At 37.7% G+C, this 24,278-nt stretch overlaps 2 protein-coding genes across 2 annotated transcripts; both read right to left on the bottom strand.

Annotated features, from left to right (window-relative positions):
• Positions 1-1,146: 1,146 nt before the first annotated feature.
• LOC121960537 (uncharacterized) lies at positions 1,147-18,767 on the bottom strand. Its single transcript, XM_042510299.2, has 11 exons — positions 18,447-18,767; positions 16,078-16,413; positions 13,446-14,072; positions 11,375-11,572; positions 10,253-10,597; positions 8,145-8,212; positions 7,900-8,006; positions 7,638-7,781; positions 5,536-5,667; positions 4,067-4,336; positions 1,147-3,498 (listed from the first exon to the last, which is right to left on the bottom strand). The coding sequence occupies exons 2-11, from the start codon at positions 16,224-16,226 to the stop codon at positions 3,289-3,291; spliced, it is 2,250 nt and encodes a 749-aa protein (XP_042366233.2). The 5' UTR covers positions 16,227-16,413; positions 18,447-18,767; the 3' UTR covers positions 1,147-3,288.
• A 1,077-nt stretch (positions 18,768-19,844) lies between these two features.
• otulina (OTU deubiquitinase with linear linkage specificity a) lies at positions 19,845-24,036 on the bottom strand. Its single transcript, XM_042510720.2, has 3 exons — positions 23,794-24,036; positions 22,641-22,762; positions 19,845-20,674 (listed from the first exon to the last, which is right to left on the bottom strand). The coding sequence occupies exons 1-3, from the start codon at positions 23,902-23,904 to the stop codon at positions 20,248-20,250; spliced, it is 660 nt and encodes a 219-aa protein (XP_042366654.1). The 5' UTR covers positions 23,905-24,036; the 3' UTR covers positions 19,845-20,247.
• Between the last annotated feature and the right edge of the window lie 242 nt (positions 24,037-24,278).

Below are 24,278 nucleotides of genomic sequence, written 5' to 3'. Positions count from 1 at the left end.
ACCAAGCATGACAGCCAATAAACAAAAACATCAATTCTTAGTTTCAGGTGAATATACACTAATGAAAACATAGTTATGCATGAAATATATCATTTCTGACAATATATACACCCAAATCTTATACGCTCGACCTTCAAATAACCCAATATGTAGAAAAGCACCTTAACTTTTTTTGACACAAAGTCGTTTTGCACGTTTGATAAAGGTAACAAAATAGGGAAATTAACTTAAAGCATGTTATTGCACCAAATATTTCCTGTTTTGCATGAACACATTAAACAGACAAAACAAATGTGCAGTGTGTTATGCTGCTAAAGCCCTACAGTGACACTACTGGAGATGTTCCAACACCATTGTTGCTTAACCAATTCCTGAACTTGCTTTCGGCTGATGAAGAGTACCTATCCGATAACATCATGTTAAAAAAAATTGCAAAATGATTGCTATCACTGTTGCATGCTCAGGTTTAACCCTTTGTAAAACTTGAACAAATATATAAAGAGAACAAACACCAGAGAACTTTCATTATTATCTACGTTGACATTTGGTTAATAGCTATCATTACACATTTTAACAAGAAATTAATTCTTCTTCTCCACTCTTAACCCTTTGAAACCTGAACTGACATCAGTTTTCTTGTGTTGCGTCAGTTGTATTTCCCAAGCATGTAAATCATTTTAACCTGAGCAAACTGGTTTGACTATTTTAAAAAAAAGGGAAAAAGGCAGCTTGGCAAGAAAATTACCTGAGAATTTGGTTTTAAAATATAATAAAGGGAGAGAGAAAATTAAATTATTTAATTAAAACTGTTTAAAAAAGAAGAAAAAAATCCAGAAAACTATAATTATTACGTTAGTTTTATAATTATGTTACAGATTTTAAAAATGATTTCATAGCATTTTCTTTAAGGCCATGTCTTTGTTTTTGAACTCTTTTTGATTTTTTTCTTTCTTTATTATTATTATTATCATATTATTATATTTTTGAAAAGATCAAGCCAATTTGCCCAGGTTTCAAAGTGTTAAGTTTCAAGTCACTTTAGACCCAAACAGGTTTAACACCCTTTTCGACCCTCGTTCTAAACCGTGAAACAGAATCAAAGGGGTTTGGGAGGGGGAAAAAAGTACAGTCAACACCAATCACAGATTTAGAGGATAGGAAAATCAGCTGTATTCAACCATGTTTTACAGATGGAGTCTGACACCCCAAACATTTGTAATGCGTCATTTTCTGTAGCTTACTTCTGAAACTTCATCGGTTCAAATTCATGTTTATAGTTCTCATAAAATTAGGCCGTAACAGGCTAAACTCAATCATAAAGAAACAACTTTTACAAAAATTGCACTTTCGTTTTTTTATCTAAACGCCATCCAAAAGATCTGACAGAGAAAGAGCATCCCTGCATCATCAATGTTTTACTGTCAACAGATCACCTTCGCCTGCTCTGGAATTAGGGCAAGAAAATGTCCTCTCAATCACTAAAATCCAACATTCATTCTTATTGTGCATTATTTCTAAGGCAACATGGAGGACCAAGCGAGCGTTTTCTACTGAATCCAGTGGCTGGTGGTCGGGACTGTTGCCAGTATTTGCAGCAACATTGGCACATTTTCCCCCTCAGAACAGCTTGGTTAAAGGCAACATGTTACACATTGAGTTTGACACACAAACACTCACAGTTGCAGACACACACACACACACACACACACACACACACACACACACACACACACACACACACACACACACACACACACACACACACACACACAGACTGTCACAAAATCACGCCTCTGACACAGAGGCTGCGACCATCCAAGTCCTCCGATCAGCTGTGAGCTGTTGTTGAACCTGATAAATCATCACACCCTTCATTTGACTAAATTCAGTCGCTTCACTTAATTTAAAACACTTTTTTTTTTGACACACTGAAAAACAATAAATTAATACACAAATCAAAGTGCCCAAATTCCAGTGTAAACACAAACCATCTGATTATGTTGGCAGCTTCACTTTTTCTTTTTACAGAGAAAAATGTACAAAAGGTTTCTTATAAGATTTGGGCTTTTCTTTTTCTCCCCACACTCACCTGAAAGTCAAAATGACACCCTGCAAACTAATTTTAACTGAGATGATCCCAAAATATCAGATGCACATATATGTACACATACCCAAATAGAAAAACTCTGTATACAGTACAGTGTGTACAAAAGTGTGTAAACCACGTCTTGTACAGGGTCTCGAATCAGCATGTTTTTTTGTTTTTGTTTTTAACGGAATAGAGCGACATTTTGGGAAATATTAGTTGCTTTCTTGTTGTGAGTTAGATATAAAGATCGATACCACTCTAAAGTCACCAGTTTGGCGTAGTTTAAAACAAAGACTGGTAACAGGGACGCAGCTCGCCTGGCTCTGTCCGAAGCATAAAATAAAAATAATAGATGTAGCCACTGTGGTGACGCACATTTGATTGTGGATTCCTGTTTTAAAGCAGAGTTTGGCATTTTGGCTGTTGGATTCTTGGATATTTTTGGGATGGAAGTGACCGTATTTGGATGAGAGGGTGAAGCTGACAGACTGTGGTGACACCGAAACTATCTCTCAAAATGTCTATTAAATATGTGTAACTTTAAATCTTAAAAATGTAAACAGGGGATTTGTATACAAATTTGCCCCAAGTGCAGTTTGAATGTTGTAATTAACTCTAGAAAGCAAAAGTCTTTTTTGCACCGGGCTATAAACATGCTCAGAGGAACTGCAGTTTTTGGCACCATGTTTCAGCCATGGATGTATTAAGAAAACCTGAATACTGTGTTCATTCCTACAGTATGAAAGTACAAAGATCTTCTGCATGAGTCAGCGGCTGAGTGCGCCAAATTAACTATATTTACATTTTTTCCTCATCTCCTACAGTCACGTCTCGTTTGAATTACGCTACACCGTCCGTATCTGTAAGCTTTCAAAAAACGTGAAAAAAATCAAATGATATGAACGCAGAGTACAGACAGAAGGCTCCATCTGTGTCCGTATACGTATTGTACGCCCGTAAGTTACATTAAAACCTGTTCAGCCATTGGGAATAAAAAATAATAATAAATGTCAAAATTTCCGTACAGAACCTTTAAACAAACAAGACTTAACAGACGTGCGGTATTGACCTTCTCGTCTAACTCTCAACAAGAAAGCAAAAATGTCGAGCTATTCCTTTAAGTGGCGTAAATCTGTTCATCTTGATCGACCTGAGGAGTGTTTTGTTTGTATGGCAGGAGATTTTATCTGCAGCGGCAATCAGCTCGACTCGACCTGCTTGTGCAGTTCTGCAACTTCCACAACTGGCACATTGTAGTGGCGATCATCCTCTGTGACGAGGAACACAGACGGCCAGTCGTCCTTATGGTCGTCTGGGTAGTAGGTGACAAACTCCTCTGTGTCAGCCTTGTACAGTCTGTAAACTTGAATGGTGCACTGCAAGGCGTAGCCCAGCAGGAACATCTCCACCTGCACAGAAGCCAAGAGATAATAGCACAGTCACAGGAGAGCCAAGATTAAAATATTTAATCACCTGCTCAAGCACATATTTACAGGCAGGGATTCTTTACGGAGACTGTGCCTGTAAAAACTTTCATCAAAAGAGTGAAAATAACAATTAAGTCAGTCAGCAGTTTGTTCTTTATGAAGCCTTCTCGCCCCTGCGGCTGAGGAGGAAAACATACTGCGGCCCGAAAACAAAAAACAGCACAAGCTCGGGCATGTTTTACAGTTCAGATCTCAGATTAGAAGAATGTTACACGCCCTGATCTCATGACCTCAGACATTAGATGTTTTATTCGTTATCGAGGGTGCCAAGAGTTTATTCATCAGAAATTTGTTGCTGGATCAATAACAAAAAGAAAACCCTGCAGCTAGTCTGCAGTAAGTGTTGTTTACCATAAAAAGGTTCATGTAAATGCTCCCTAACTGCCAGGAAACTACTGTATGCAGCCAGTAAACCCTCTTTAAATGCCTGTTAAAGTGTGTCTGCGGTCGGCTGGTTGACACATAAAAAGAGGCCCGGGGTTTCTCCTACCTGCTCCAGCCCGGCGCTGAGGCCCACGTGACTGAGGTGGTTGGAGAGGAAGGAGCGCGGGCAGTCAGACGAGTCCCGAGCAAACAGCAGCCAGCAGAAGAGCGGGACGTCTCCGCCGCTCTGCATGCAGCCGTGCAGCTCCACCGCTCTGCCCAGCATCAGCAGCTTGATCGCCTCCAGCAGCCCCAGCTCCTCTTCTCCTCCCTGAAACACGTGCTCGCACAGCTGCTGCCGCTCCACAGCGGAGGAGCAGTCCACCGCCGCCTGCCACTGGAAACAGATCGATGAAATTAAATCAATGACTATTTTGATGAGCATTTAATTATTGAATACATTTAGCATGTGCAAATGCCAACACTTAGCTGCTTATAGGTTTACAAACGTGAAGACTTGCTGCAGTTTTCTGTTTAGTTTCACTTAAAACTGTTATTGTCAGACAAAATCTAGTCTGACATAGCCAGACTTATCTCCACTGTGCTGTGTCTCACTAAACAAAGGTCTGAAAGCACACATACCGCATCGTACTTCTTTAAATGAATTACAATCATATTGGGCGGCGCTAATACTACCTTTATGTGCTCCGTGGAAATATCATATTTACGAGTTACGAGCACATGAATGGCCTTCCAAAGTTGTATCGCGAGTGGGAAATTGAGAAATTTCCATGAAATTCCCTCAAGGCAATCATAAGATATCATGTTCACAAAAAAGAAACGGACAGGGTCACACTGACCTTGATCTTTGACCACCGAACTCTAATCAGCTCATCCTTGCATCAAAGCGGACGTTTGTGCTAAAACATAATGCCTCTAAAAACAGCTTTCACCAGTGCAGAGGTATAAAAAATCCGTTTTGCCAAACTTAAACTCACTGAAGGGCTACGAGAAGATGTGTTTTCCCCATTTTCCCAGTTCCCTGAATACACATTAGTGCACATAAAAAGTAATACTTGTGGGACCAGCACAGACCAGAATAACAACAGGGTCTATTCTGAGTGCAACTGTATGGAATCCATAATGTCGGGCACAAATCCAGCAACCAAACTAACGCTCTTAAAGCAGAAGAGGTCTGACTTTTAGAAAACCTGGGTGCTTGTAAACACTACAATTCCTCACAAGCAAGCAGCAGCAGTGAGCCACTATAAATTCAGCTCAGGGGCTCATACTGTTACAGTAAAGAGGAGCAGCGGCTTTTACAGTTAAAACTGTTTCTTTGAGGCTTAGGGTCCATCTATCCCTCCGAATCCTTCACAGCATTACTCGGCTGTGTGTTAATGACTCAGAGGCGGAGCGGTGCAGCGTTCAGAGGACCACCTCCCTTTAACATATGGAAGCAATCACAACTAAAAGCTCTGTGGATGAGTATCAATACCCTCAGTGTCCACGGATGGCCCAAAAATAGTGCTGCGGTTTACTCGCTCCGTGCCTTTAAAATACTTTCTCACTGTGTGCATGTTTCTGAGCCAGAACCTTATTACGGAGAAGCTCCATGTAGCCTTTTAGCTGCAGGGTGGCATCTCCTGTCCCGTCTCCCTGCAGGCACTCTCCAGGAAATGTCCACTGACTTATCAAACCCTCCTGGGCCTCCAGTTGCTTCGGCAGCTGAAATTAAAATAATGAGATTTCGGCTGTGTTTAAATGAGCTGCAGCAGTAGCATGGTAAAAACTCAAACTAGACTAAAAAAAAACACAGTATGTAACTGTTCTATCACGATTATAGTCATCAAAGTTATCACAGTTATCAGTATTATCATTGCATTGTTGAAATGTGCAGGAAAAGTGCAACATCACTTTTCTTGTACTTCTTTGTAAACACCTTTCATCAGTATTTAAACCTTTGAATCTGAGCAAAATGGTGTGATGTCTTCTTAAAACATAAAAAAAAGGCAAAGAGCAACTTGGTAAGTAAAGTCCCACAACTTGAAAGACATTAGTAGATTTAGAAAATTATTTTTAAAAAGCTAAGGAAAATGCAGGGGAGAAAAAATGTTAATAATTACATATTTAAAATGTTAGAGATTTTTTATTTTGCATTTTTTCCAGATTATTATTATTATTTTTTTACATTGATTTTCAGGTCATTTTCTTGTACTTTTTTTTTTTTTACTAATTTCTTGCTACTTTTTGGGGGTCATTTCTTGCTTATTGCCTTCTTCCCATATTTTTGAAAGAAATCAATCCAACTTTCTCAGGTTTCACAGGGTTAATGTAATAAATAACACCCAGTGTTAACATATGAAAACAATATCAAATGTGCATTAACATTGAAGCCTGTCTTTGAAACGCTTGTTCGAGTGTCTGTCGCTGTGAAGTGGAACAATAGACCAGTAGCATCACTGTGTTTGTCTGCTGCACGCCCACTCTGTAAACAAGGGAACAGCAAAACAAACGTTGCATGCTACGTCTGCAGCTGGGAGACTGTGGCTAACTTTTATTGATGCTGGACAGCATTGAGTTTTTTCAGAGCACAGATTTAAAAATAATTTAACTTTGAAATGCTAGTACTAACAGTCTAGAAATTTACTGCAGTTTAACATGATGCTGGTAATTGTTTAATCCTTATTACAAAAACTCATATATAATGTACACCTAAAGTGATATTTTTGGTGGCTTAAATAAGTTTTGCTCCGCCACCATCCACTGCGGTACATTGCTAAGCTTCTGAGCCGTGAGTTGTGGTTTATCAAAGATGTTTGCAAAGCAACACAGTTCATAAAATAGGCAAAACAGACCAAAGTTTATATGAAACAGTTATGACTGAAAATGACAACAATAATAAACAAGTTTCCCCCCCCCCCCTTCCCCCAATTAATAAATAAATACTTTTATTAATCTATTATTATATATTCTTTCTTTTTACTTTTTATTTGGTGATGCAAGAGAAGGACATAACAAAGACGATACAGTGTAGGAGAAAAGACAGGTGTAAAAAAAAACAAAGGCGTAATGGCGTATTGGTACAATGTATATTGAGTGTTAAGTGGCTTTGGCTGTGTGTGTGTGTGTGTGTGTGTATGTGTGCGCACGCATGCACAAGCATGCAAGTGTGTTGGTGAGGCAGTAAGGAAGATGGGATTAGATCAAGTGGAGAGGGCAAAAGGGAAAGAGTCGAGGGTATGAATAGACTGAGCAGAATAAGGGAAAAGAAAAAGAGAAAAATAAATAAATAAATGATTTTTTTCTCTCCCCCGTCTCCCTGCCTCCCCCCTTAATTCAGTTAAACAAATTTAAAGTTTAATCAAATTGCAGGGATTGCAGTTCTTTCAGTTTTCTACTCAGAGGGGATTTTTTTGTCGTGATTTGGTCTATTATCTAATTAGCGAGCTGCAGATAACGAAATCTGGCAGCTGGAAAAAGGATGGGCAACGGCTATAAATGAATCCTTTCTTGTCTAGTTGTAATTGTCTGAAATCAAAAACCCATAATTTAAAAAATTATGAATTTCGAAGGGATATCTTCATCTCTGTCAGTGTAAACTGACTGAGAATGGAATGCTTCCATAGCAACAGTAACCATGGCGCATGGGGCTTAACCAAGGACAACTGACAGCGTCTCGTTTCGTGGATATTTACCATATTAACGTCCTCCTCCTGCAGCCATGCGGGCAGCTGGGTGCTGTGGGACAGCACCTGGAACAGCGTGGCTCTGAGGGCGCAGTAGTTGTCCCCTCTCACTCTCCTCAAGCTGCCAAACCTCTGGGACATCTCCTTATAACCCTGCGGCAACAGCAGCACACCACAACGCCACAGGAAATCTCTTAACCATTAACGTGCAAAAAAACAACACAACAACTTTTATCTGAAACTCTTCCTCCCAGGAGCTGCAGACACCGACCTTTTTAATGAGAGCACTTTTGGCAGTATTCCCTTTCCACTCTCTCTCGCTGTAAGACAGAATATCCACGGCCGGGGACAAACTGCATCTGTCCTCCACCTTTAAATCTGAGAGCCACAGAGAGGAGAGTGAGCAGAGGTGACGGGCAAAACAAAAAGACTCTGTGTTTTCTGTAACAAAAGCAGAGTTGTTTGAAATCTCTGTTGCCATTTCAGTACATAGATGTGTGATTTGGTCGTACTGACGTGTAATTTCTGGTTTATTTGTTTGTGACGCAGACAGCTCCTCGGCTCCTCTGTACAGATCTTCTTCACTAAAAAGGAAAAAAAAAAAACACTTGAGCAACTCTTAATTCTTCAGACTTGGAGATAATTTACGACAATTCTTATAAAAAGATCAAAACCAACATTACTTGATCCAACTATTAAATATTTTTGTGTACAAAACCTGAAATATTTTATTCCTCTGTGCCGTACAGCTCCATTTTCGTCTCAACGCTATTAAAAAGACATCAGTGATCCACACTGCTGCACTGGACGACATGTTCGTTCATTTCAATGAACACTTGGACGTGCAGTTTATTTTGAGATAATCCCACATACTCCATCCTGCTGCTGTAAATACTCATTAGCGTACCAAATTGGTATTAATCCGATACTGAAAATAGTCTCTAAAGAATGCACTATTTACCCGTTTACGTAATGTTTTCTAAAAACCACGGTGCTCAGCTATTTAAGAAATAACTTGTCCTTTTTTAGAAATGAAAATATGCTACATGTTTGTAACACATGTTTAAAGAGTTATGTCTGACCGGATGCCGCTGACAGGATAGAGGAGCCAGACAGTGTGGAGCGATGAGCTGCCACATCACTGGTTTTGGTCATTTTATGAAATTTGTTGACACTAAAAAACAGCCTTTGAACTCACAATACACTGAAAATTATTCTTAAATTTCTTAAAGAAATATTTCCCCTGCAAAGTGAGCATGTGTGTATAAATTAATCCCTGTGTGTTACATGACATTTGTGAATAAAAGCATGTTTTTGTGAATAAAAGCTTGTTTTCAGTGATTAACAACAGCAAAACTATATCACAACATCTGTTTACAAACTCTCACGCGGCTCATACGGCATAATCCACGTCTCATTTATTCAGTTTTAAGCTCAGAGCTTCCCAAATACATACATTTTCGCTGAAACATTACAATTTTGCACGTTCTCATGCACAGCCGAGAAGCGTGCGACTGAACTCTGCTCATGCGGCGCACAAAGGGAAGCTATTTGAAGGCAAAAATGCTTTACATTGTAACATTTTAGTGAAAGTGTTTAGGAAGCACTGAGCTGGATAAAGGAGAGTTGCTGCATGAGTTATGAGTAAGTATGTAAGTGGGTGTTTTGATATAGCTTTGCTGTTATGTGCGGTAACCTTAGAGCTCACGAAGGATGTTTGCCTTTTTTGGATTCCCTGTATGTGAGAAAATACGTTGTTTTTTTTGTAAAAATATAAAACCTGGTGAGTTACTGATACACAAACGATCACTTTTTGGGTAAAGTATCGTTTAATCTTCCAAACTATGACAATGAACATCAGATTATCTACACTATCGAGTATTTTTTTATTACTAACTACAATAAATTTCACATCCACTTTTTCAATGAGGTTTCGTCTGTAAGCTGAAGATTAAAAACACGGAGTCTACACTGCCAGACAGTCGCTTCCTGTGTTGTTTCCCACCCTAACCAGGGTTCCCACTGCTGAGTTTAAGTGCCATTTAAGACTTTTTTTAACATTTTAATACCAATTGGAATAAAATTTAAGACCAATTTTACAGTGGCCAATTCTGAAGGTAAAAAAAGACCATGAACTGTCATTAATTACTTAAGGTTAGAGAGAATTTTATTGTATTTTTACAATAAAAATCAAACCTGACTTTTTGACGATGTTAATGAGACATTTTGCGAAATATTATTATTTCTTTAAAAGGTTATCCATTATTTTGCAATGCAATGACAGAAGAGAAATGATTCATTAAAAAAATACTACTTCCCATGTCTGAGCATTTTTAGGGGAAGATTGATTTAAGATATTTTAAAGACAAATACGGCCTTATATTTGGATCAATGAAATTAATGCACTATAAGTGGAAGTGTTGGAAATTTCTCCACTGTAAGACTAATAAAGGATTATCTTATCTTATCTTATCTTATAAGGCTTTTTAAGGATCTGCGGGAACCCTGTCGCACATCCTGTTTCAGAATTAAAGAGGCATTATTGCACTTTGACACGATCTTTCAACAGAAAAAATAGATGTGTTGGTCACTCTACAAAGCAACCAAAAACGCGTGTTACCAACCTGTTGCCAAGGCCGTCTTCAGCAGACTCTTCCTTCACTGTGGCTGGTGTCTCTTCAGCCTTTACATCAGCTGATTTGCTCCCAGCCAGCTGCTCCTCTTCTCCGGTTACCTCCTGAACTTCCGCATCTTTCCCAGCGTGAGTCTCGACCTCTGTGGGAGCGTTTTCCACCTCCTTCTTCCGCTCATCGACCTCCGTCACTTCGGGAACATCTTCATCTTTGTCCTGTCCTTTCAGCATCATTTCCGCCCCAACATCCTGTCTGATGTTCTCCAAGGAAGTGACCTCATTCGAGCTCGCAGTTTTACGCTCAAGATCTGGCTGTGCATCCTGATCGGACTTTGAGCTGCAGAGAAAATACATCTTTGAATCTCTTTTCTGCTCCATAAATAAGTAAGAAGTACATGTCTTAACCCTTTGAAACCTGAACAAACTGATTTAACTTATTTCAAAAACATGCAAAGAAGGCCAGGGGCAACTTGAGACTAAATTACCAACAAAGAAAATTATCTGAAAAAAAAGCTTTAAAATGTCAATAATTTTCTGTAACATTATTTAAAATAAGTTATTATGGTAATGATAAATGTAATTTTTATATTATAATTTTCCCTAGCTTTTTTCTTTTTTTTTTTAACTTAGACATTTTTTTCCTGGCTTTTCTTCTTTCTTTTTATGTTTCTCTAAATTTACCAACATCTTGCAATTTGTGGAACATTTCTTACCAAGTTTCTCAATCACATTTTTACTGTGTTTTTGAAAGAAACTGAACCAATCTGATCACGTTTCAAAGTGATAAATACTAGCGAAAGGTGTCTGAAAGCAGCACAAGAAAAGTAATGTTGTTTTAGGTTTAAAAGGGTTAAACTCCTATAATAAAAGCATTAGATGTGTGACTTAAATTACATTTTACATCATGAAATATTACAAAAAAAGGAATATATGGAGGTTTGAAGAACATTGGCGTGCACTGCAAAACAAGCGTCTGACAATCCTTTTGCTGAATAAATGAGCTGTGGTGTCTACACGCCCCCTACTGGTCACAGGGAGGCTCTCAAAAACACAAGTGCTCAGTTTATGTAAACAAGCGTCTTGTTTTGATATCACTAACTCTGAACTCACTGACCTGTCGCTGGCGTCTGCCGGAGCTGCGGTCTCTGGCTCCCTGACACAGCTGGCGGAGTCTCGTTCCTCACCACTGTGGTTGAGTCCCGTGGGGTCTGATCCAGGAAGAGACTCACAGACCTCGCGGCTTTGTTCGACTTCAGGGCCGCCCTCCTTGCACAATGAAGGACTCCCATTCTCTGAATCCTCTGTCGCAGCACTAGAAGAAGGATGATAAGAGGCAGAGATTACTTTATAGCAGGGCTCAGTCTGCCAGTGCACGCCACTGGTCTTCCTCCAGAGTGGTCAGGTGATATGAATCTTTTATCAGAGTATATGTTTGTAAAATCACTGTACTGATAAGATGGAAATACCGTAAAACTTCAATTAATAGACCGGGGCTATTATTTGCTTCAATCGTGGACCTCAACAGGTTTATATTTGGGACAGGAGTCTATATGGGACAGACTTTTGATTCCTTTTCTTATAAAAGATAGAAATACAATCAAATGATTTTTCAAATTGCCTTTATTTTGTTCAAAAACATGGAAAGAAGGTGATGAGCAACAAAAGAAATGACCCAGAGGTTAGCAAAAAATGTGTGAAAATCACCTCAAAATTTGCAAAAAAAGACGGAAAGTATAACAAAAAAATACAAAGCAAGAAATGACCTGAAAAAAGCAAAAAAAAAAAAAAAAATTCCCTGGCTTTTTAAAAATAGTTTTCTTGTCTCTTTTTTGCATCTCTCTTATTCACTATGCCGACAATAACATCTTCGTTGGAGCTCACGATTTCAGTAAAAAAATTGAATGATTGAATTTTAGAGAATCTAACCGTGTGTGTAGCATGTCCATATTGACAAAAGTTAAAAAATATAAATATTGTATGTGTGATGTAAGCAGATAAGTAATGTTAACTCCAGCAGGTAGCCACCAACCTGGTTTTATTCATCCAAAAAAGCAACCAGACTGGGCGTCTCACTGGGACAGGCCTTTATTGGTCAAAGTGTGCAGACACTGGGCTAGTAAAAGAGACTGGGCGTTTAATTGGGACTAGGTTTTTATTTGAAGTTTGACGGTAATCAGATTGTAATTTTTCTTTTTGCCGCAGTGTATTTAAAGCAAATCAAAGTACCTCAGCACACTGCTGACTGATTTTGCGACACCGCTGCCCTCACTGGCAGTTCCTGACTGCAGAAATGAAAGGTATAATAAAGTAGAAACAGACATTTTTTTGCTCTAACTATCATTATGATGTAAATACCGACCGCACAGTGTAATAGCTATAGAATAATAACATCATCAGTGTTTAGACTGCTTCCTCATAAGCCTTGATTTCACGTCTAAATTCTCTCTGCCACCGGCTACACTCTCCCGGCCTTGATTTACGGCAAAAAGGAAGTGCATCGAGTCATGAAACCATAACAGGAAGAGGGCAGAGCTTTGTTTCCCCCCTGTATCTATCTGTGTCTATCCTGAGTTACCAGATCTGATGAGAGACATGCTGCAGGAAGAAAACGCTGGAAACTTGAGTGAGAGTTGGAGAGAAGAGGTGGTTTGTCGTGTTGGAGAACAGAAAGCTCAGCTTTTTCTTATCTAAAAGATTTTCAGTATCAAAGCTCGATATTTAGCTGATTTTGTGAAAAAGCAAGAAAAAGCAAGCAAGAAAAGAAGAAGATCTGAGGCTTCTCCTTCAGTGAGTCTAAACGAAACGAAACAAGTGAAAGGTACTAAAAAAATAATAATAATAATAATAATAATAATTCTCTGCAGGGTCCTTTTCAACAGTTGGAGACAAAACAAACAACCTGTTGGGGGCCTCATGTACAAAGACTATGTTCTTGACGCAGCGGCTGCGGCTGCAGGTCCGATTTTTGTTTTTTAACTCTTTTTATTTAAACTTATTTTCAGATAATTTTCTTTTTACTTTTTCCAAATTTCTTGCTGATCTTTGGGTGTCGCTTGTTAAGTTGCTCGTTGCCTTCTAAACATGGTTTTGAAAGAATTCAAACTAATTAGCTCAGGTTTTAAAGGGTTAACCTGCATCAAAAACAGCAGCAGAGACAGTATTTTTTGTCTTGACAGTTGACTCACCGGCTCGGAGACTCTTTGTCCCTCTCCAGACTGACCGCAGAGATGGACGCCACCTGACAAGCCGCTGCAGTGAGCCGAGTGTTTGGCACAGATAACACTTCATCGTTTTCGTTAAACTCCCTCAACGGCTCGGCCGCAGCGTTCGCAACAGTGACTTTGCAGCTTGTGTCTTCATCATTATCACGAGTGGTGTCCAGTGTAATGTCCTCTCTCGTTGTGTTTGTCTCAGTGTGGTTTTCGGGGCAAACTGCCTCAGCTGTTAATGAGCTGCTGTCAGGGATTTTCTCCCTCGCTGAGGCTTTATTTTCTTCTTCTGGCGCCGCATTTGTTGCTGTAAAAACCTCCCAATCAGCCGTGGCGTGTGTCTGCGGGGAGTTTAAAGTGCATTGAAGAAGTTCAGCTTGTCCGCTGTCTGCAGGACGGTCCTTCGTGTTTTTGCCTTGTGCTCCGGTAGAGTTTTCTTTGAGTTTGGATCGTTTGCTCGGAGACGGTGTTGCCGTGTCGATGACCTCCTTCTGCAAGCCTCCGTTCTCCTGAGTGCTGTTGGGCTCCATCTCTGTGACCTCAGGACTCTGCTTCACCTGCACCACCTCCTCCACCTTTATGTGGGCCTCATCAGGCATTTTCCTGAGTGACACAACACAGAGAGGACGAGCAATGTCACATCACACAACAACAACGTCCTTCAAACCCTAAAAACAAGCCTCAACTGCGCTGATACCTTTAGAAATAACCATTTAATGCCGTCACAGATAAGAATTTGCAAGATGTTTCGGTTATGTAGATGAAGAGGAAGTGGAATCAAAAACAGCCATCTTTATTTAAAACATCTGCACTAACCATTAGTGCATGAAATGACAAAAAAAAAAAGACCTCTGGAAGTTCCCAAACCATGTTCATGACTTCAAAACTCTGATTTGGTCATAATACACACTCTGCTCAAATCTTAGGGGGAAACACCTAAATGTTATTTTTTTGCTCTTTGTCCAGTTGTGAGTCACATTTTTAAAGGAAATTTCATGACTTCATATGTAACTGAGTCAAAAGCAGCGTTTAAATGCAGACAGCACTTCCTTTGACTACTTCCTACTTTTAGTGTTGACAAGTCTGTAGAAAATGTAGACTTCATTTATTGATTAAGCTCTAACTCTTACTATGTTCCCAGTCTGAGACTAGAATTACCGACTCGTGCATTTATGCCTCCGCAAAACAGTCACGTTGTAGTTTGCATCCATGTCTGTCCAGACTCATATGTTGCCATGACAGCAGAAAATGTTTTAAACATCGATGTTGCTGCAAAGAAGATGCAAATACTTAAACGCGGATGTTTAGCTCTAATCCCGTTAGCACAGATCTGTTCAATCAGCAAAGTTTAAGATCAGTGTCACCGACTCAGCCTCTGACCAAATGTCCCCCCTTTGTTTCTAAATAATGTCACTGTGACGTTGACCTTGAACGAGAAAAAAAATTCATCCTGTCTTGTTTTGTCTTATTAGACATTAATGAGAAATGTTGTAATTAACGTATAAAGTCTTGAGTTTTGCTCAAAAACATGAGTTCATCACTTAGTGTCGGTGACATTTGTGACAAATTTGAAGAACTTTGCTGAAGGTGTTCATGAGATATTGTGCTCAAGGGAATGGGACGGACAACGAAAACGATATGCGTCTGCTGTCATCAGCGAGAAGGCATCAAAAGTCACTGTGAAAATTTGTGAAAATGCGCAATACATTCATTGATTTTAAATTCAAACGATCTTTGCGATTTGTATCAAGTCAGAATCGCACAAAAAGCTCAGGTCAGGACCTTTAACACAGCTGGTTTATCTGCGCTCGTCAGTACAGGACATCACCACTATAGAAGTATTTTATTCCATCACTTTTTTCCTCTTTACTGTGCAGGACATTCACAGGATCCCTCTCAACCATCATTAACGTCCCACTGGAAGCAGCGTGGAGTCAGACTCTGCTTCTGCTCTGTTTTCTTTTTTTATTTTGCTGTGTTAAAGACATCCTGGGCACAGCGCTCAGGTAAGGACGGGATTTCATAAAAAAAACCAGGTGCCAGACGGTTAGTAGATGACACACGAGGAAGCTCCAGACGTCTCGGACAAAGCGCCAGAAAAAACACAAATATAGCGAGGCAAAATATCAAGAGTACAAAGCTAGTTCAAAATCACGAGTTAATCGGGGGGTCGGCTTTCACTTTCACTGCTGATACTGTTTACGAACAGTAACTGATGAGTCCTTCATAGTTTTCCTCTGAACAAAATGTGATCGAGCTGGTTGGCAGCTGTGGATGCGGAAAAGTGTCTTCCTGGTTTCTGGCGTCTTTTTTTTGGAGCAGGTTTAGCGAGAAGTGACAATGCCGGCAGTGACTGTGTAACTTGTTGGGGTTTTTTTTTTTTTTTGATCGATTATTTTCATTGAATGCTGTGTATTTCTGTATTTGGCTGCTGTCTGTGAGACACATTGGCCCTCTGGGACATTAAAAGTTTACTCTCTGTTCTACATCTGTGGGATCATGAAAATAATTATTTTTTCCACTTAAATTTGCACAAGGAAACAATTCATACAGGCTGGAGGTCTCTAAACATGAAAAAAGGGAACTATTACAGCAATGGTCATCTAACCTGATGTCATCATCTCCGTCGGGACCACAGGTGCCCACTACAGCTGTTTCACCAGTGGGCGCCGTGGCCTTCGAGTCATCTTTCAGCAAAACGCTTCTTTCCTCCGCACTGCCACAGGGACTCTCAGCGTGACAGCAACTGTTCCCCATCTGCTCGCTCCCTCTGCTGGGAGGTCAGACAGGTCGCAACTGAACAGTGACCTCCGCTCCAAATCAACCGTGAGCGACCGGACGAGCCGCTGAAGCCCGAAGACTTCAGGAGTCCATGATGACGAGGGTCAAGCTGCTGCTAAAGCCGGGAAGCGACCATGTTCACGTGTTGTAATAGAGTTGGTACCTAAAATCAGAATGTGTAACATCAAAAACACTGTGTGATATAACAGGCAGACATTTAATCACTGTACTAAAATACAAATTTAAGATGCTTTACTTGAGTATTTCTATTTTACAGCAGTAATATTAATCCAAAAACATCAGAAATATAGAAGTAAAACACTGACAAAGAACATTTTACAGCACAGCTGCCTACTGACACTTTAAGTATATTTTGCTGACAATAACTGCATACTTTGTAAAGTTTTAAATGCAGGACTTTTATTCATATGAAGTATTTCCACAGTGTAAAAGTATTAGGACACACATTTGCACATTTGTGAAGTCCACACACACACAAACACATCCCAATAATGGCAGCTAATGACTGATCCTTTAGGGCATCTGTGACCAAAAAATGCATTTCTGTAGTGCTAGTAACATGAAATTCTAATTTTGTTTTTCAAGATTAAACAGCAAATGTTAAAGTGCTCTTTAACTGTGACAATGTCACGGCACAGCTGTGTAGTAATGATGCTGTTTATTCAGTATCTTGTTGTAAAGGAGAAGTGCTCCCTAACAACAATTTTAACAGGTTTGTGACAAAAAAAAATAAAGTAATATATCTTTTGAGAGAATTCCAACATTTATCTGTCAGTTTATATTATGCTTTTTAACTGTTCACCTTTTAGTTGTTTTTTTTTTTTTTTACTATTTACATATTGTACTGTTCAGCTTGTTTTTACTGTTGACTTATGTAAATTGCTCTTTGCTTTACAGGTTTACTTATTAGACTGATCTGTGTGTTTGTTTGTTTTTTAGCGATGCTTCTTGTGTGCATTATTTCATTTGCTGCTGTAATGACACAATTTTCCTCCGCTGTCTGACTAATAAAAGATTATCTAATCCCATGATTTTTTAACATGATGATTGCGGTGAATAATGACACTCTCTCTGTATCTACATATTTTGTGGTCATAATATTTTAATATTACATAATATTTGGCATCAGCTAACCCATGTAAATACTAAGAGGGCACAGTTTTGGTTCCTTATTTATGAGAGGAAACGGGTGGTGTGAATCAGCAGGACACACCTCAGATCATTTTTAAGCATTGGGCAGAGTGACTTTTTTTATTGGTTTAGGGGAGGATCATTAAGCTTTAAATTGCTGTATTTTATATTTATTTTAAAAACCCTCAGAGTACCAACAACCTCTTTAAAAACTGGGCAAATTGGTTTGATTTCTTTAAAAATAAAAAAAAAGTGGAAAGAGGGCAATAAGCAAATTAAGAAGAAATTACACAGAAAATGGTGTAAAAAAAAAAAAAAAAAGTAGGCTACAAGAAAATTACTTGAAAGAAATATTTTTAAAGTAATTAAAGCATTTTAAAAACAAGATAATGATGTGGAACTGCTTTAATAACTACTTTTTATTTTTAAAAATACACAGTTATGATCATTTTAAATACAGTTGTCTAGAAATTTTCCCCTAGCTTTTTATTTAATCTTTTAAATTAACTAATTTGCAACTTGCAATTTGTGGGACATTTATTTATTTATCATTATTATGACAGTTACAGGAACTTTATTGCACACAAATGCGAAAATCTGCCTTTATTTTCACCATAAAATACATAAGAGACATGCCCTAAGAGCACAGAAACACAAATAAAACAACAGCAATACCTTCCATGTAAAAAATATAAAAACAGTATAAAAATATCCTGATTCCTAAGTCTTGGCATTTTTCAGACTTTTTACAGATTGATTTAAGACATTTCAATACCAATTAAAGCCTTATTTTAAATGTATAAATTTCATGCCTTTTTTGACTTTTTGAGGATCCGTGGGAACTCTGGATTCGGGTGACAGGATTTGTTACAACACCTGCTGTTGTGTGTTATTACAGTACCGTTACATTTAGTGCAATATTAGCTCAAATCACAGCTACACCCCCACTGTTAATGTAAATATAATGCAAAGAAGCAACGACAATGACAGCACATTTCACAATGCCGCTGTCACTCTCATATTAACAACGACACAGAAACATACCTCGAGATAAACTCCGCAGGTTTGCAAAACCATGAAGCTCCGGTTCCTCTTTCACTTTTGGTTAGCTGGAAAACAAGCTCAAGTTAGCTAGCGAGCTAGCCGACGTAAACTTAAAATATAAACACGCGCTACTAAATACTGATCGCCGCTCGTGAGAATCGCTGCCGCCACGCTGGTTACCTCCTCTAATCACTACACGGTTGCCGTTTAATGCGTTACATTTCATAAAAAAGCGGGTATTTACTGCGTTTTTTGGCGGAACATCTGTTGGTACGGACCCCTAGCTTAGCCGGAGCAGCAGGTCACGGCTCGGTCCGAGCGCATGACGTCATACTCATGAGCGCCGAGAGTTTTGCTGCGTTCACGCGCTCCTCGGAAACTTAAGCGCTGCCGTGTTTTGACACATTAAGACAATATTTATATTGATGATAATCAGTGGGTTGATCAAGTAGTCGAATTGATAATTTATTGTGCCTATTATATGAATATAAAAAGCTAATTTATTGTCAAATTTGATGAATTTATGCTTTTCTTTGTTTTGCATGACTTTTAAATTAGATATATTTGGGCTGCTGCTGTTTGTCCGACAAAAAAACGAAAATGAAGGTATCACCTCTGGCCCAGGGAATTTCAGAATTTTCTATCTTTTAGACTACACACTTAATTTTTATTAAATTAGTTAACCCTCTGAAACCCAGGAAAATCGGCTTGATGAATTAGCAATCCTCCTTTTTTTTATTTATTGTGTGTGTGTGTTTTTTTGTCTCTTATACATGAATGTAAGATAATAACAATAATAATAATAATAACAATTATTATTATTATTATTACTATTATTATCATTATTATCCACAACCGTCAAAAAGTGTGCATAACTGATTAACTGTCATCTATTTCTGTTAAATCAAGACCAAAAAAGAAAAGAAAAAGAAATAAAGAAATACACAATAAAGTCGTTTTTAAAAAGTGCGTGAAAATTAGCAGAAACAAAACAAAAACATAAACATCAACCAAGCACACTAACAAAAATTGGGACTTAAAAAAAAGAAAGAGAAAATGCCAAAAAATGATAATATTTCTATAATAGGGATTTTAAATGAACAGTAATGATAGTTTTAAATATAGTTCAGCAGAAATGTTTCCCTAGCTTAAAAAAAGATCAATAATCCAAATCTACTGATGTCTGCAATTTGTGGAACATCTCTTTTCAAGTTGTTCATCGTTCTCTCTCGCCATGTTTCCAAAAATTTCACATGCATGTGAAAGGCCTCTGAGTGCAGCACAAGAAAAACAGTCTTCCAGGTTTCAAAGAGTTAATTTAAAAAATGTAAATAACAGATGAATTTATAATGGTAATAGTCAGTTGCAGACCTATTACATAAAAAATAAGAAGAATAATAGTATTAATTATATAATTTATTCATTTCCATTACTTTTAAGACAAATGCATGCTTTGCAAAGGTCCGACTCATTTCCTAGATATGAGCACAAATGATTGCCAGTTCTTTTTTTACAAAATATATCTAACAACATTAAATTAGAGGTGATAGAAATGTTTTTCTTTTCATTCTTTTATTTGGGAAACAAGGGTTGTGACAACAGAAATGCAGTGAAATATTGCAAATCAATGTTTATTTTCACACACTCTTCATCCATTTTTATAAAAAATAAAATTGCAAAATGATTTTAAATTAAATACATCAAAAGCACTTCACTGCCGTGTAAGAAATGTACAATAAAACCGGTTTAAATTCATAGTTCATGTGCTTTTCCAAGTATTGTCGGATGTGATCGTGAGTCACTACATGTCCTTCAGCTCCTGTATGTGACTGACGAGCTCCTGCGGCAGTCCGAGCTCCGACACCAGATCCACGCAGCGCTGCACGAGCTCGTTCAGGCTTTCACTTGAGCCTGAGGAGCCGTCAGTGGATCCAGAAGAGAACTTTTGTTGCTGGTGAGGAACGTCCAGGTCCATTTTGTCTCCGTTCCTGCAGCAGTCCGTGTCTTTACATCCCTCTCCTCCACAGCAGCCGGAGTCCGCCGGCTGCACCTGCAGATCCTCCATGCTCTCAGAGACGGAGCTCACACTGGGAGGAGGACTCTCCAAAGCCTTTCTGATGCCCTCCCGGATCGCGTCCTCATGCTGTGAAACTCGCTGCAGGAGGTCGGTCACAGAGGCTGGGAGGGGGACTCCCGGACGCTGGATCTGGCACCAGCACAGTATAGCGCTGTGACGTGAGACACAAAGAGGCGACAGTGTGAGAAACAATGGCTCAGAGAAGTGACTGGGACGGGAATCAGCTGGACAGAAAAGAGTCTCCAATAAAGAGCAGGACAATAGAGGCTCATGATGTTTCTGTGCAGAAAGAGACTGAAAGAGTTTTTTAAAAGAGCGTTTTTTCAAAGAGTGAATAAAGAATTGAAAGGCAGGAGGAAAAAAAAGAAAAGATCTGCATAATACTCTTTTCCAATATTAGAAAAAATAACACAATAAGCTTTTGATATTAACTGACTGGAAAACTACCGCAGCAAAAGCAGCAGGATTTTTAATATTTTTAACATGATACAATTATTCAACAAGCAATGCATAAACTCATAATTTTCAGTTTTCATCTTGTCCAATTTGAAGGGTTTTAAGGATTAAAAAACACAAAAACAGCAGCCATGAAGCACATGTTTAATACAGTTTCATGTTTCTGGCCCAGGTGGTAAATGCAGGACTCAATTAAACATTTTTCGATTCAGCTGACAATATCAATATTGTCATGTGAGATATTGTTTGGGATTTAGCTCACTGAAATATTGTGACATTGCCTAAAAAATGACCTTCCAGCACAGTTTCAGCTGAATGTGGCTGAGTTTCAAACCTCAATAATTATGGCACCAACTGAAAAGTACTAAAATATAAAAAACATTCACTTGAGAAAAAAAACATATTTGCCCTGTTTTTCCTTAGTTAATGACTTTATTAGCTCAGAATTATGACAAGTTTTGTTTTTAATCTTCTCTGGTTTTTCTAAATTAACAAAAATGATTTTTTCAAATTCAAAATAACAGGAGCAGATTTCTTATTCTAATAAATTCGGAAATATTTTTTTATAAGTGAATGTATTCTGATTCTGTAGATAAGAGCGCAGAGGATTAAAACTGTCCATTAACAACAGCTGACATATAAAGCAAGCTTAAATCCATATTTTTTACCTATTAAATTGGCAATTAATTCTGATTTATATGCTAATTTTGAGGTCATTAAATCTGACAACATTTAACTTGAAAGATATTTAACTTCCTCTATTAAATCAAAAGAGGCTCTGGTTTGTATTCCTCAAAATAGGGCTCTGCAGCAGAAAAAAATAAACATTTTGGTGCTGACTTAAAAACCCAGGCATCGTATTGGTATTGAAAATTTTCAAACGATATTTGCATTTCTGCTCAACACTGAAATTAACAGTCAATATTTGCACATGCTTGATGCCTAACGCAAATGCAACAGCATAAACAAAATATTGTCTGCATTACTTGAGTTTTCACTGAAAATTAAGATTTACTGTCACTACTGCTTGGCAAGATTATACATAAATCAGAATAATTAACAAAAAATTATAATATAAATATCCAGGTTCCTGCAGCTTAAGACCAGTGCGATTTAAGACTTTTTTGTACTGCCACTGGAATAAAATTTAAACAAAATTAAATATATATATATCTATATATATATATCTATATATATATATATATATATATTACTTTTATGAAAATATCGTTTATAAATTATATTTTCATAAAAGTATTTATTTGGTTTTCTTTGAAAAGAGATTGTTAATTTGTCATTTCACTGGCTGTGTTTATTATATCATGTTAATATATATATGAGTGTTGCTGGTTCCTCTGGGTGACATTAATGTGAGAAGCATTTTATAAATTATTTAGCAAACGTTACTAATTTTTTATTTTATTTTAAAATGCATGTCAGAAAACATACTATTCATGATATATTTCTTCCCATTCTTTAACAGTTTTAAGCGTTTTGAAAGACTGATTTAAGACATTTTGATAACCATCACGGCCTTAGGTTTAAACTGATTGTATAAACGGCTTATAAAACTTTTAAGGCTACACAGGTTTATCCGCTGTCCTAAAATAACTTTAACATGAAGATATAAAACACACAGAATAAATAATAAATAAACGTACCTTACGATTCCTTTGAGTCGCCCCACAGCTGCAGTCTGAGCTGCTCCTTCCCTGAAGCCCAGGTTGAACCCGACCTGAAGAGAGACCTCCTCCCCGGCATCCGCTCCGTCCACAAACCCATCCTGTCAGTCAGGAGGAAAAAGACTCGCATTAACCCTTCAAAACCAGGGAATAATGGTTTGACTTCTTTCAAAAACATGGGGAAGAAGAAATTAGTAAAAAAGTTAAAAAGAATTCCCTGAAAATGAGAAAAAAACAACTAAATAGGAAAATGATCTAAAAAAAATGCTTAATTTTTTTCAAACAATTTCTTTATTTTACAATATTCATTTTTTGTAACATATTTATAAATTAATCAATTAATATAATTTACAAATATAGTTCTCCGGACCTTTTTCCTTATCTCCTTGGATAATTAGACAAAATAGTCTAAAAATAAAAAATGTGACAAAAAATACTTTAAAAAATATTAAAGTATTTTTTGTCACATTTTTTTATTTTTTTGCAATTTGTGAAACATGTTTTGCCAAGTTGGTCATTGCATATATATATATATATATATATATATATATATATATATATATATATATATATATATATATGTGTGTGTGTGTGTGTGTGTGTATATATGTATGTGTATATATATATATATATATAAAATCAATTAGCTCGGGCTCTAAAGGGTCAAATAGCTAAAATAGGGTGAAAAAAACTGATCAAAATATATATATTACTGTGAAAAGAACATACACTCCACTTTATGCAGATTAATAATGGCGATCATAAGTTAAACATAAAATAATATACATCTATTGCTTCATCATACTTGATAAATACAGCATGGACACAAATTACCAATGTAGCCTATACTTTTTTCACAAGATAATAAATAAGTTAAATAGTCCATAGCCAGTTATGCACAGCTATATAAACCACTGAAAAACAGCTAAAAAAAAAAAAGTAAATATCAGCAGCAGTGATGTATATACCTATACACATCTGTTACGCAACATTAGTAATAGTACCACAAACACGAGCTGACAGAGTGAGAGTAACAACCGCAATACACACACAAAGTGAAGTATTTAGGTGAAAACAGAGCGAATAAAGCAGATTAAAACGCGGCGGCGTGCTCACGCTGCGGCGGCTTTACCCGGAGTCTCTTCCTCATGTTGGAGGTCCACTCTCGGCTCTGTAAACTCAGCTCGTCTCCGTCCTCGTCAAACACATCGACGCTATTCGAAACAGCCTTAACCCAAGACATGTTGACCCTAAAACAAATCTTATTTCTAAAAACACGCTAATATTTCAGTCGCATCTGAGCGGCTCTGAGGGACGGCAGCAACTTTGTTGCCTCGGCAGCAATTTCTAGCTGAAGTGCGTCATCATCCGGCGCCTGACTGGAAATCCACCTCAAAACGGAATTTGTTGGATTACAGAATTTATCTTTGACGAAACAAAATTTATTTTTTTTTATTTACATTGTTATTTTAACTTTTTATCAAGTTTGATGTTTTTGTTTTTTTTCTTTTATTCAAATTATTAATTTTTCTATTATGTCTATTTTTTTCCCCAAATTATTTCTCTTTCAGTAGATTCTCTAATGCCCATTATAATGTCACTGGGTGCCTCCAGGTG

Source organism: Plectropomus leopardus, chromosome 21 (assembly GCF_026936395.1).
Source record: "Plectropomus leopardus strain MGB_pleo_1.0 chromosome 21, ASM2693639v1, whole genome shotgun sequence".
Taxonomy (NCBI): domain Eukaryota; kingdom Metazoa; phylum Chordata; class Actinopteri; order Perciformes; family Serranidae; genus Plectropomus; species Plectropomus leopardus.
The sequence above is the reverse complement of the archived record's forward strand: the minus strand, read 5'-3'. Positions and strand labels throughout refer to the sequence as shown.